General features: G+C 38.2%; 1 protein-coding gene across 1 annotated transcript in view; it reads right to left on the minus strand.

Annotated features, from left to right (window-relative positions):
• Positions 1 to 6,928: 6,928 nt before the first annotated feature.
• Positions 6,929 to 15,096, minus strand: part of LOC101852966 (condensin-2 complex subunit D3) — a 51,744-nt gene continuing 43,576 nt past the window's right edge. The window contains exons 40-45 of the mRNA XM_013089334.2: positions 14,748 to 14,822; positions 13,593 to 13,647; positions 11,657 to 11,752; positions 10,306 to 10,387; positions 9,061 to 9,097; positions 6,929 to 7,297 (exon numbers count right to left, since the gene is read on the minus strand). Coding sequence (XP_012944788.1) covers positions 7,169 to 7,297; positions 9,061 to 9,097; positions 10,306 to 10,387; positions 11,657 to 11,752; positions 13,593 to 13,647; positions 14,748 to 14,822 — 474 coding nt within the window. The 3' untranslated portion in view covers positions 6,929 to 7,168. The remainder of the gene's footprint in view (positions 7,298 to 9,060; positions 9,098 to 10,305; positions 10,388 to 11,656; positions 11,753 to 13,592; positions 13,648 to 14,747; positions 14,823 to 15,096) is intronic.

A 15,096-nucleotide genomic window follows, 5' to 3' on the forward strand; every position in this document is an offset into this window, starting at 1 on the left:
TATATATATATCGTAACTGGATTCAGTGCTGTTCTGTTTCGTCTCTTCTCGTTAACACACTGAAGACAAGAGTTTGATTCCTGAAGGAAGGAGTTATTTTATATAGCATCTCCGTCTGTCTGCTAAATTGCAGCATCCCATTTAATTCGAGTTAGCATTGACAGGCAGGGTAGACGCAGCTCCCTTCCTATAATAATCTAAATTGTGACAACGAAGGCGTGACACAATTAGTACATATATTACCACTGTACATCACAATTTGTTGGCTGCTTAGATTTCATTGTTGCAAAAATTTCTAGGTGGACTCCTTAAAGAAACAGATTTAGTTCTTCCAGCGTACTCAAACAGTTGGCTCTGTCTGACTTGCTGGTCTTCCCGGTTTAGCAAGAACTGGAATCTGGGTTCGTGCTATTTTTTAAATAATTGTTGTTGTTGTATTTCTTTCTAAATTAATAATTGCTATTTTGATATTTGTATGTATTTGATGTCCTATTGACCAATGTTTAATGATTCAGTCTCTCCAATTCAGTCTTTCCCATTTCTGGAAAAGACCCATCAGTTAGGACCTGTAGAGAATCAGACTTGCAAATTCCCAGACAAATTTTACCTTGGTGAATTCGAGAGCCTTGGGAGCTCTCCAAACAATTCAAGTTCAAGTACGTCCCAAATGGAATTCGAATCAGAGTCGTCCACAAATATTTCAGCAACATATCACGTGTGTCGAAAGCGCGCCTTCTCTTTCAACAGCTCTTCGACGATGGACAGTAGAAATCAATGGGCGGGCCTCATGAGCAACGCATAGAGAGATGGAATAATGAGGACCATGGTTTGGGAAGCCAATCCGCAACAGTGCAGCAATATGAAAGAAACAAAGTCAAGTGCAATTAATTGCTGTACCTACTGACTACAAAAAAAAACCTTACCCGTGGGAAAGCCTGTAACTCTCCACCAAAGTGCACAATTCACACAAAAATTGATAGGAAGCAAGCTGAATCATCCGAAAAGAGACACACGTAACAAAACCAACAATATTTTGGAAACAGCCATGGGAACTCCGAAGATACAAATCACTGTTGAACGACGTATTTTCGTGGTTGAAACATATATCGAAACAACGTCCGCTATACAGACATGGGATCTCTTCACAAAAGACCGTAAGAAAATACCAAGTAAAGTAACAATACTTAAATGACTTCACGTCACATGGCTCTGTTGAAAATAAAAACAAGGGATCAAAAACTAAGGTCACCCACAGTGCCACATTGGGAGACCGATGCAAGTGCGCACTCCTGAGAATGTGGCAGAGGTGAAGGAGTGTGTGAGCGAAGAACCGAAAAAGTCAGTTCGTCGTCATAGTATTGAATTAACTGTTCGGCGCATGTTGAAGTATGATCTGACATTTAAACCGTGCAAGATCCAGATACATCACAGGCCCAGCAAATGGAAAATGTCATAGACAATTTCGTAGAACGCTCAGAGCGTGTATCGCCCGAAACAGACGTCATATGGAGATTGTGCTCTAACTTCCTTCAAACTTGGAACATTTTTATTTGTAAATTTGTCACAATAAATCCGATAGTGACCAAGTGCGTCTGTGAAATTCTGTATCTCTCTTGTAACCGTTTTATGGGTGTCTCTGCGGATACAGCTATTTGGGGGTCACCTAGTACACACTCCTGTCTTGAATAAGCTCTCAGTTCAACCAGAGAGGATAGTGGAAAAGAGGTAAATGTAGACCCAGAGAAAACAATCTTTTAAAGTCTTAATTCTTAGGCAACAGGACATGTCACATGTCTGAGCAAAACATAACACACGACTGAGTATAGAGCTATAACTGTGTAACTGTCAATGTCTGCTCCAGATCCAGCACGAGAAAGAGAGAGAGAGAGAGAGAGAGAGAGAGAGAGAGAGAGAGAGAGAGAGAGAAGAGAGATAGAGAGTGAGAGAGAACGAGAAAGAGAGATAGTGAGAACGAGAATGTTGTGCAGTTTGTTATTTGATTGTTTTTTCCAATGGCTCTCCCACAGACTGGAAAATGTAAGAATGTTTGAATCGAGAATACCAGAGAAATGAAAGAACACACCTCATATTTTTTTATAATCATAAGGTACAAAAAGGTCTGGAAACACAAACAAATCATCAAAATAAAACACCTGTACAATTCATGGTGCTTTGTCAAAATAGGATTTATTACAATTGCAATTACGATTTTACAGTACCGTTGACCAAGTCATACATTTAAAGTTATAGACACAAGTGCTGTACACGGTAAAGATAGTCTGTCTAGCCTGGTTTTTAAGCTTACTCTACTCTAAATCTATACATGATGTAGATCTACAGAAGAAAAAAAAGAATTAGAAAGAACTGCTTTCCTTACTTTGGTACACTTCCAACATGATTATGAGCCACTATCTGTACTTGTGGTATTTCATTGAGCTTTGGGCAGCCATTTCTGATAACTACCGGTACTTTACTTTTTATTGATAATACATAGTCTTTGCTGAGTTTTTGTTGTTGCTCAAAACCCCAGTACAAACAAGTACAAGTACAAGTGACCAGACAGTATAAAATTTCTACTACACTTACTTTCCAGGAAAGGACTTGCAAAAAAAACAACCCCCCCCCCCTAAAAAAGCCCAACTGGAAAAAATATAATTAAATTCATTTGAATTCTAGATCTAATTCTTAAAAAAAATAAATTTAAAAAAAAGGAAAAAACCCTGATACTGATAGTATAGAGGACACTTCAGGGTTACTCAAGAGATTTTGTTTCAGATGCATTACATTTCAAGTAGCCTACGACCACATTATGTGAACTCTTCACTTGTTGTGGGGGTCATGGTATTATTACTATTATTATTATTCATAACTTTTTCTTACTGTCAAAATGAATCGGTGTAGATGTACAGTTAGGTGAAGTCACGCACCTGTCATTGTCAATCATTCAGGGGTGTTAAACTTTATACCATTTGACCATTTTCATACGCCTATTTCCTATAACTACACACCCACTCTTTTAATATTTTTTTCTTATGTTCCTATTTTCCTGGCTTGTTCCTAATGAAATGTGACTGTTATCTTGCTGGTATGCTTTAAATTTAAATCAACAAATTAGCATCAGCAACAACAGGAATAAAGTCCAGACTTTCATCAACAGATGTATGAGGAGTATTCTAAGAATTAAGTGGCAGGATAGAATAAGAAATGAAGAGCTGTGGGAAAGGACAGGACAAAAGGATATAGAAGTAGAAATAGAACTAAGAAAGAGGCGATGGATGGGACACACCTTAAGAAAGCCCAGCGGAAACATCACCAGACAGTCACTGCAGTGGAACCCCCAGGGAGCACGAGGCAGGGGTAGGCCACGGGAAACATGGAGGAGATGTGTGGAAAGGGACATGAGAGAGATGAAGCTCACTTGGAACGAGCTTGGAAGGATGGCTCAGGACAGAGATAAATGGAAGGAGCTTGTATGTGGCCTATACCCTGCCAGGGATGAAAGGCATTGATGATGATGATGATGATGATGATGATGATTTCCTATCACTATTAAACACATGTAATTGCATCAAGTACCAGACCCTGACCACATTCTCTGCAAACTTTCATTACAATCACAATCAAGCAAAATTCTCCTTTGAAGTTATTTAGGCCAACATGTTTTCACGGGCCCACAGAACAGGGAGATTTTACCATTACAAAATGTATTTATTTGCCTCTATCATAATGGTCTATATGAAATGAAATCTAGCCAAACTCAACAAGGCAGCAGCAGCAAAACTCAAAAACTTCAACAAAGGCCAAGTTGTGATGAGCTGAAAACTTGTATATTTAAATATGTGTTCCAATTTTGGAAGAACCGGAAAGGAAAACAGTAAGATGACTTATGTATGGAATTCCCTCTTAGAAAGAGGGGGGTATGTTAAACTAAAGGAGAGTCAAGTTGTTACAATGAGCCTCACTTTGGTACCCTGTGACAGCCAAACATGAACAATTGTGCAGTTGGGATACATGAAGAAGTAAAAAAGGTGTGCAAAATGGGAAATGTTCCATATAATACAAAAAATACACGTAGGCTACTACAGCACCAAGATCAAAGCAACAGTACTGGAGTATGAGGACAAATCATATGATGATAATAATAATAATAATAATATATAACATTTATATAGCGCATTTCCAAAAAAAGTAGCTCAATGTGCTTTACATTGGAATACCCATTTTTCAAAAACCTTTCTTCTCAAGCAATATACATTAATGCACACACACACATACACACACACACTCACAGAGACTATTTTCATCCTGACATAGAAACAGAACAACTATAATGAAAGATAACGTTAAAAGCTTATGAAGGATAGGCCTGTAGGAACAGAAAATGTTTAAGATGTCTTTTGAAGCTATCAACCATTGCCATACAAAGACGCATTTTCTAGAACTGTACCAGCATGAAACTGAGCAGTTAATTAAGTAGGCATTGGTCCATCCAAATAGAAAATGGGTATTTTTGTGCTGAACCAGTCGACATTCCACGGTGCAAATGGACAGACAGTGTAATACAGTCATTACAGATCATATTATTTATTATTATATCAACCGATTCAACCCTTCTTCTGCACTCCCACCCACATCTCCTTGCAACTATTAATTCACAATTTTATGAAATCATGTGTCACTATCTTTGGACACGGTGGGCTACAGTAATTCAACACTCTTTTCTGTCTTGTTTCAAAAAAATTTTTTTTTAGTAGAGGGTTTTACAGCGCTCGCAACTGCATAAGGTCATATGAGCGCCAAGGGGTGGGGGTCAACAGAGAAGTCTTTACAGGGAATCAGACTTACTCGGCTCACTTCTCTATCTAGCTTCAACAGCACAAGGCCTGCTTCGACTATCAAGGCACCCCGGAAATAGCGGGTCACAAGAGAGTGACAAACATACTCTTTTCTGTAATGAGGACAAAAGATTAAATAAATAATATTTAGTTAATCTTTATCAGCAGGCCATGTTTTCGTCATGCATTACTACATGTATGTATCACTAAAATGTTGTACCATTTTACTCCAACAAGCCCTTTCTAAAATTTTTGAAAATGAGCAATCAGTAAGTATGTTTTTGTTAAGAAAATTGGCAGAAAGGAGCTCCATTTCTGACATTTCATTTCAGAAAGTGAAAAAATGGACTGGGGAAAAACATCTCATCCCACTTTCCCACTGACTTTCGTTCAAGGGTCTTTTATATCTTTGCCATCGGTGCGGACCAGTCCGATGGATCTCCATCCAGATCATGATGGAGACTATAGTTAGAATAAGTAGACAGACTCTGGGATGGATCCTGAAGACGGGGGGGGGGGGGGGCGCGGGCAGAGATGGACATGTTCCGACTGCAGTGACCCCAACACAGTGGACAAGAAAATAACAAGAAAAATAAGGTCTTTATACCTTTGAGAAACACTAATACTAATACTCAACATAACATTAAAAAAAATAGTTGCATGTATTACTACTGGTTGAGACAAACATTTTAAATGAAAAATAATTTTTTAAAATTTAGTAAAGGTTTTTACGGCGCTCGCAAGTGCATAAGGTCATATGAGCGCCAGAAGATTAGAGTAGGTGTTACAAGAGAGTAACGAACGTAAAAAAGAAGAAGAGGAGATAAGGACGATAGTTTTCTATAGGAAAGAAAATTAAATGCCTAGCAACGAAGTATTATATTCAATATATATATACATATATGTACAACTTACAAAAAGCTTATCAACATGTATTGCTGCAATACCTGTACAAAAGTTCTCGAAGAGCCAGATAAACTTGGACAAGAAAAACAACATAAAAAATGCTCTGGAGAAAAAAGTACTATATATCTAAAGCTTCTCCTGCAATTTATCACCTGTTTCATCTATCCTCTAATATTACTATCCCGTCTTGCAAGAGACTAGTACATCTAATTAAGCACCCTTCGCTTTTGTCCGAGAAAGTAGAGAGCTGGTTTTAAAGTGAGGGCGGGAAAAGCTTTTATAAATGTATGCTCAGGAGAGGCAGAACTAGATCTACTCGTAAGTTAAGCCAAAAGTTGACCGATAGATGAGAGCAGCATTCTCCTACAGAGGCAAATCTGTCGAGTCGTCAGACTCAGTGTAAGGATACACCAAGTGTGTATTACATTTAAATAATCCACAGAGCCTGTTTAAAAGTTATCAAGCCACCCCCCAAAAAATCACTCAGAATCAGGTCTTGGATGAAAAGTTGCAAATTTTTTTCTTCCTCCTTTTGTCATCCAATCCAATTTCAATTTCAAACATCATTAGCAGTTAAAGTGACAGCATGCAAACGAATTGGTCCCAATGTAAAGAATACGATCCTTTTCATTTTTACATTTGAGTAACCCACAATGCACAAATATAATACAATACAAAGATCAAAGAAGGCACATTTTCCTCGTCTTTTAGAGAAAAGACTGCAAACGCAAAAATAAATAGACTATATGAATCTCCAGTCCCCATGTCTCCAGTCAACGCTTTCATAAATATTCCAAGCATTGAACTTTTAGAACTTAGTTGCAAAGATCTCAGTAATTGTCTAATGACATTAGTACATGTAGAGCAATACAAATGTTCATAGTGCCACTTGTGGCTTGTATTTTTACCTACAGGGGGCATCACTTCAATATTGACTTTTTTTTTGTAACTCTTCATGACTTTGACTAAGCCTGTGTTCATCATGTCTTTTATTTTATTTGTTCTAGTAAGAATTTTACAGCACTTGCAACAGAGTAAGGTCATATAAGTACCGAAGATTAGAGGTATTACAAAAGAGTAACAAACAAACAAAAAAGATGGAGGAGAGAAAAGGATGATAGATGTTTCATAGGAAAGGAGGAAACACATATTTCGTTATGTCTTATTTGTAATTAAAAAAAAAAAAAAAACGATGGATGAGGCCATGTTGAAACAAAATTTCTTTCATCTATTTAACAATCAAATCATTTGCACAAGAGTAACTGTACAGAAAAAAAGCAAACTTTCATAAACTGGAAGATAATAGAAACAGTGAGAGTCTTAAATTCGTTCATGCTTTGAGGTAACCAGCAGTGCCATACGAGCAGCGCACACTACTCAACAGAAAAATTGGAGGACAATGAAACGGGAAACTGGGAAACAACTAGTTAGACTTTTCTCTGTCTTGAACTTCTGCGTAGACCCGCCCTTGAGGCCCTGAAACTTTTCCTTGTGGGAGTCGAATCACCGGCGTTGTTGGCAGAGCTGGTGGGAGAGGGAGCTTCCTCTTTCACAACCTGGTCAGGAAGATCAAAGTTTAGTTAGTTATAGTAAGAGTTTTAAGGCACTTGCAACACAATAAGGTCATGTAAGGGCTGAAGACTGCATGTGTTACAAGAGAGTAGCAAACATAAAAAAAAGAAGGAGAAGAGATCGTTTTTGGTTTTAGTAAGAGTTTTACGGCACTTGCAACACAATAAGGTAATAAAAGTGCCGAAGATTAGAGGTGTTACAAGAGAGTAACAAACACAAAGAAGAAGGAGGGGGAGAAAAGGACAACAGACATACCATCAAGAGATTAAACAATGGGACACACAAGAAGATCAATCAAATCAAAGCAATTCTGAATGACGAACACATAAAAGTATTCACAATACATACTGTAGATTAGCTGTTCAGATGCATTAGTACTAAGCCTAAAATTTTGAACAATTTATTTATTGCAGGTCTTAATCTGTGATATATTGATATCATGTGTTCAAAATATATTTTGTCAAAATCCAAATTCAAAGAAGGAAAAAAAAAGGAAGTAAAATACATAGAGTAGACAGGTACAACTTAAAAGAATGAAACAGATTTTTTCCTCTCTCTTACATTATATTGTTGCTTTCTTGGCTTAGTATGTTATTTGAACAGCCAGTCGACAATGTATATATGTGAGGCAGCGCGGTGGAATCAGGCTCTCGTCAAAATAATCAAAGTGAAGAAACTTGCATTTTTCCGCAGGTTTGTGAATTTTTATCAAATTTTTGTTTTTTTGGCTCAACACCTTTCATGCCCATTAAAGAACTGTGTGGATTTTTCTGAAAAACGTTGATGAAAGGCATAAAAAATGTAAATTTTCAGTTATCGCGGACTCTTAAGCTAAAGTAATAACTAATCTTTGGCGGCCATTTTCTCACTAATTTTACCTCTGAAAACAAGTGACCCCCACCTCCTTCTTTCGCAAATATCTCGACTTGTAATCAAGATAAATGGATATTTTTAAAATCCAAATAAAGACAAGTGAACAAGCTTTGAGATGATACCATTAACTCTACATGCCCAAAAATTGACGAGAGCCTGATTCCACCACGCTGCCTCACATATGTGTGCGTGCCTAAAGAAAGATACCAAAAGTCAGATTTTAACCGTTTTGAGTTAAGGGTTGTACCTAATAGTAATAGGACATTCAATGCTGAACACTCACAGTGTGTTTTGAATTTTTGAGATATCTCAAGTAGTTTTTGAGATATTGCACATTTTGCGAGGTAGGGTGTAAAGATCTAATTTTGAGAAAATAAGCTTTGAAGTTTAGAACACAATACAAACTTTAAATAAAAAAAAAAAGATGATTCAATTGTTTCTAATGTATTTATTCATGGAAAATTCATTTCCAATTCGGCTTTCAGTTGACATCAATATCATGATTAGAATTCAATGGTAAAACATACAGGGGAAGAGAAAACGCTTCAAGAATAGATTTTAACACTTTTTAAAAGCAGTTTTCATTATCTTTTTTAAAAACATACCCTACCCTCAAAATATTTTCAAATAAAATATTTAGAAGTTAAATCCATGAAAACTCCTTTAACACAATGTTAAAAAATGGTGGGACTATCACTATCATTTTTTAAAAATGGAAACACATTTTGGTCAAAAAAGTGATTTTTGGTCGATATCATCAGCCTGTAGCTCAAAAAGGTCTGTGGCGACTTTTGGTACCTTTCTTTAGGCACACACACACACACACATATATATATATATATATATATATATAAAGTCTCAGTATTGTACTCACAGGAGATTTGATATTCCACTGGGCAAGCTCAGGGTCTCTGGGGAAAGGAAAAACACAAGCAAAATAAACTTGAGCATATTAACTGGCCAACGGCAGATAACGCTGAAGAAAGGGAATCTTTAGACCAACGTCAACTTAGCACCCAGTAATTTTCCTCTTAGTCTTCTTAGTCTTATATGGTAGTAGTGAGTTCTTAAAATCAATTGGGTTCCTTAATCTTTTCTCTCTCCACATACTTGTACTAACTACTCTTGAGAAAACAAACAGCTTGCTTATTGTTGAGATACAAAGTCTCACGTCCACATGAGAAGATTAATTAAGCCAGAGACAATGAATGAGACTGTTATTCATTACAAGGTATTACTATTCATTAAAAGTTCTTACTGAACATACATAAGAAAACACAAGTACAGTCATTTCCTTTCAAATTTTACGCCAAATGAGAGGGTCAGAACTCTACGCCATGTCAGAACTCTATGGTCAGAACTCTACGCCATGTCAGAACTCTATGGTCAGAACTCTACGCCATGTCAGAACTCTATGGTCAGAACTCTACGCCATGTCAGAACTCTATGGTCAGAACTCTACGCCATGTCAGAACTCTATGGTCAGAACTCTACGCCATGTCAGAACTCTATGGTCAGAACTCTACGCCATGTCAGAACTCTATGGTCAGAACTCTACGCCATGTCAGAACTCTATGGTCAGAACTCTACGCCATGTCAGAACTCTATGGTCAGAACTCTATGGTCAGAACTCTACGCCCTTTTCAAGAAACCCGAAGTCACAAAATAATTTATTCAATCAACATGAGAGTAATGATTAATGAGTGCAAAAAATATATGTTTTTGTCCTTTGAAAATATTCAGACCCTATAAAACTTTTGTTGTTAATGGTCATACCAAAGCAACAAGGAAAAAGACATTATCTGTCCCTGTCGTTTTATGCAAGAAAAATTCTGAAAATATGCAAAACTGAGCCCAAAAATGTGAAATTATGCAATTCTGTTAATTTTAACAAAGAATGATAAAGGAAAATAATCAGAAATTATGCATAAAATGACCAAATTTGGCTAAATTATGGGGGGTGCATAAAACCACGGGGACAGCTTTATGACCGAGGGAAAGCTGCTGTGTCACAGAACCAAACTTATCCATTCCCTTCAAAATGTCAAATACAGGCTTCTTGCAGAAAACCGTTAAATCCACTCATCAAACGCCAGGATTCAAACTCTTTCTCACTCACTTCGCATCCGGGTGAGGCATGTGGATGACTTCCTTGTTGCCTCGTCTCTGCACCCTGATGGCGGGGGATAAGCACAGCTGTCCTGGAACACAAAAAAAAATCGTAAAAGTCAATCAGATGAAACAAGGACCAACTTATATTTGCAACTACACATGGCATTGGACAGAAGAGCGAGAGCCCAGCTGTTGCTGGATCAATAACAACAACAACAACAATATTTGCAACTGAAAAGTGTGATGAAAGAATGTACAATAGGGTACAGATTACACGCACATCGTCATCATTATTGCCTTTCTCCCCCTGGATCAGAATATAGGGAACGAACCAGAACAGGGTTAACTCTTTAAGCCCTGAGTTTTTTTCTACCATTTCCCGGAGTTTTTTCCACTGTCACCTAAACCTGGCGCACTATGTCTCATTATAACCCCAAAAAGCTCGCCTCCAACGTCTAAATAGCGGACACAAAGGCTTAGTCATTACTAAAAAACTTGGTTCGGTAAATAGTTCCGAAAAACAAGCAAAAACTAGCACTGAATAAAACAAAACAGTTGTCTCTGGTACTGGATGCTCCCAGTGTCCGATGGGGTTCAAAGAGTAAATCCGCACACAGAGATAAAAAGTGCAATTAATTCCTGATATTTTCCTTTTATTTGAGCAACCTCTCTAAACCAAAAAACTCGGCCAAACCAAAGATAATTTGGTGGTTCCGCAGATTTAAGCTTTAAGCAGACTCCACAGTATTTCCTTGTACTTGTACATCAAGTAGATTTTCATTGACAAGGGCAGAAAGAAATTTTATTTGAAAACAGTACGCAGCACCCATATCATCAACAAATCACAATCATTGTCTTACTCCATTGGCGTCGGTGGCCAGGCTCTCGGACTCGCAACCGTAAGGTCGTGGGTTCGAATCCCGTCAGGGACCCGACGTTGTATCCTTGGGAAAGGCACTTTACACGAATTTTCCTCACTTCACCCAGGTGAGAATGGGTACCCGGCTATAGACAGCGAAAGATCTTGTCAGTTTGTTAGTGTTTGAGCGCTTAATCAGCTGCTTGTACTGTATGCTTCCCGTGAAGCTCAGAATGTTTCGGAGTGTCCTATGGTCTGCTGGGGTAATTATATAGTGTAAAGCGCATAGAGCTTGCTATTGAGCGGGGATATGCGCTATACAAATGCTATCTATTATTATTATTATTATAAAAACTTGTAAATTCTTTGCCACATCAAAAGGCCAAATGGCTCCAATTCAGATGGCTGTTGGTTTTGAAAAGTAAAGCCATGAGTTTTTTTTTTAAAATTGAAGCGTAAGAAGACTGAGGCTGACTTCAAAGACATTCAAGTGGCTTACCCCCTTTGTTGATGGCACTGGCCACCGAGGGTATGGGGGACGGGGGGCAGATCGTCAAGTTTCCCTCCCCGGCGAACGTTATGTTGTACAAGGCATCTGTGGAGGAAGAAAATAGTTCAATGAAGTCAAAGGTCATGTGGCATTTGACAATCTTTATTCATCTCGCAGGGAGAAATTGGTCTTAGTTTTTTTTTTTGGGGGGGGGGGGGGGGGGGGGGGGGGGGTGTTGTAAGAGTTTTACGGCACTTGCAACACAATTAGGTCACATAAGTGCAGAAGATTAGAGGTGTTACAAGGGAGTAACAAGCACAAAAAAGAAGGAGGGGAGATAAATAAAGACGATAGATGTTTAATAGGAAAGGAGCAAAGCACACCAGAGCACCCGCCAACCACACACAAGTTGGTCTTGGTCGTTAATAATGGCAGTAGACGTTACAAATGTTAGGTACACTCCTGCATACACGCACAACAAGACAGGACATTCGTAAATATTGATATCTCACATGGTGGAACAACCCGCTCCGTAAAACTGTCCCCGTGGTTTTATGCACCCCGAATAATTTAGCAAAATTTGATCATTTTTTTGTGTGCATAATTTCTGATTATTTTCCTTTATCATTCTATGTTAAAATTAACAGAATCGCATAATGTCAAAATTTTTCTGGAATAAAACGACGATGACAGGTAAAACATCCCCCCCCCCCGCATTTCATTTGTAGTACTGTGTGTTCAGTAACCTCACTGCAGATGGTGAACACGACCTTAATGCCACAGGAGCATGTTACAGTTACATGTATCTCTGGAGTTTCACTTATTATCACAAAATGACCCCGTAACATCCTGTGATTCTCGCTTTCTCAACCTTATCCGTACGCCCTGGGATCATTTTGGACCCCCGCGGTTGGTTTCTTCACATTTTAGAATATTTTTAGTCCGACGATCTCTTTGAAACTTTCAGTATTTCTCAAAAAATCATTTTGACAGACAGCTACGCAAAGCGTACGGATTGGATTAACGAGTAAATTTCCTCTTTGGAAAGTGGTGGCACAGAGTTCCCCACGTCGTACGGATACGATAGTACAACACGATGTACGGATAGAGTTAAGGCATAATTGTACGTGTGAATGTGTTGACATCTATTAAGGACAGCCTTTCTCATCAATATATCAGTCATGTCTTTTTTTCAAGACCTAAATGAAATTTTAAAACACCAATCAAACTTTTTTGGTCAATTTTTTTAATTTTTAGAATTATCCAAGACCTACGAGAAATTCTTAAAATCCAATTACATTTATAAAAAAAACATTAAAAAAAAACAGGACAGCTTTTTTCATCAACATATAAGTTGACTTTCTACAATTTAAAAAAATAATAATTTATCCATGACTTATACTTTCCCCGTGGTATTATGCACCCCGCACAATTTTCATTGCAAAATTTGATCATTTTTTGCACAATTTCTGATTATTTTCCTTCATCATTCTTTTTTAAAATGAACAGAATCGCACAATTTCACATTTTTGGGCTGTTTGGATAATTTCAGAATTTTTTTTCTTGCATAAAACGACGGGGACAGCTTATAAGAAATTATAGAAAATGTTTTTAGGTCATCCATAATCGTGTTATCGATAAAAATAGACGGTAACATAAATGATGATACTATAGGGGGGGGGGGGAGATGATGAGAAGGGGTGGGGGGAGGCAATTACAGCGAATTATAGGCGATTTCCAGGTTGAGAACCGTAGATATGGGGTACATAGAAGCGGAACCAATAAATTGGCAAAAAGATATTGTTAATCCGAATACAGGAAAAAAAAGGGGCTAAAACAGCACCTGGACATGGATGGCTGGTGCCTCTATAAATAAATCATTGATGGTCAGGTTTTAGGTGGCTTCCCCCCCCCCCTAAAAAAATTCTAATTTTTTCATCGTTACCTCCAGTCGGGGTACTGATCGCTCTCATGGGAGACAAGCTGTTCTCGTCCGTCTCCTGAAAGAGAAAAAGGACCAGTAGGAAAAAATACAACTATAATATACTTTTTTAAAGAAGTGTTTTACGGCACTAGCAATACAATAAGGTCATATAAGTGCAGGAGATTAGAGGTGTTACAAGGGAGTAACAAATACAAAAAAAAAGAAGGAGGGGAGATAAAGACGATAGATGTTTGATACGAAAGAAGAAGCAGACCACGCCAGAGCACCCGTCAACCACCCGCCAACTATAATATACGCTAGGAAAGAAGCTGTTTCTGAACACAATCAAATCTGCGATTAAGTCCAAGACAATCACCTGTACAAACGACCACTTCCCACTCTCCCATTCATTGTTCATTGTTACAGGAAGCAACATCCCTGCACTCCGGACACGTCCATTGATGCTCCGTTGCTCTCTCCAAAATGTTGCAGAGGGTCCTTCCACTGATTGTGCCAGTGCACATCTGGTTGAACGTTCTTCTGTTCTTTCCTGCAAGGATGCCAGATTTTCCGCTTCCTTTTTGTATTCCCCACTCTCCCACTGCATCTCTTTGGTATCATAAATAACACTGTCTCAGACATTCACCTGCCTAAGGTAATCACTTTTCTCCCTCGACAATGGGTGGCTGTCTGACAATTTAGACGGAACAGGTGGGGAAAGGGAGGGTGGAGACTGATTCATCAATGTCACGCTCATAACTGTGCCTTATCTACAACAGGGAACTGCTGCTTTTTCTTTCCTGATCTTTTTTGACTGTATAGGTGCAATAATTTTGAAAGATTATCGTAAAAGACAGAGCCCGTTTCATGTAAATTCAGGAAGTAACATTTTAGCTAAAACTGAACATTTAAAAAAAAGGGTTAATCATCATCATCATCATTGCCTTTCTCACCCTGGATCAGGATATAGGCCACGAACAAACACTCTCCACCTTTCCCTATCCTGGGCTAGTCGCTTGATGTCACACCACATCTTCCCACTTTTCAGTACATCCATTTCCGTGAAAGGGTGAATAACATGAACAAATTATGATCACAAAGAACACACAGTAGATACTTCACAGGCGATGTGCAGTTCTAAAAATATCCATCTCTAATGGGGTTTTTTTCTAATACCTCAGTTGTGTTGCCTTTTGAGTGATCATCACTCTGATTTTGAGCTGTCCGTTTTCCTTTGGAATGACCTGCTCCCTGAAAATAAAGATGCACACATGTATTATATCATCAAGATCATAACCATTAAAAAAAAATTAGTAGAGGGTTTTACGGTGCTCGCAACTGCATAAGGCCATATGAGCGCCAAGGGGTGGGTGTCAACAGAGAAATCTTTACAGGGATTCTGGTCACACGAATACGAAAAGTAAAGAGAGATCGGACGAAGAATGGCAAATTGCACGAGCTATTCTTGATTTCAATTTTTTTGCATGTTCGTGTTTTCTGTGCCCAGCTGTACTGTGTCTACATA

Source organism: Aplysia californica, unplaced genomic scaffold (assembly GCF_000002075.1).
Source record: "Aplysia californica isolate F4 #8 unplaced genomic scaffold, AplCal3.0 scaffold00931, whole genome shotgun sequence".
Taxonomy (NCBI): domain Eukaryota; kingdom Metazoa; phylum Mollusca; class Gastropoda; order Aplysiida; family Aplysiidae; genus Aplysia; species Aplysia californica.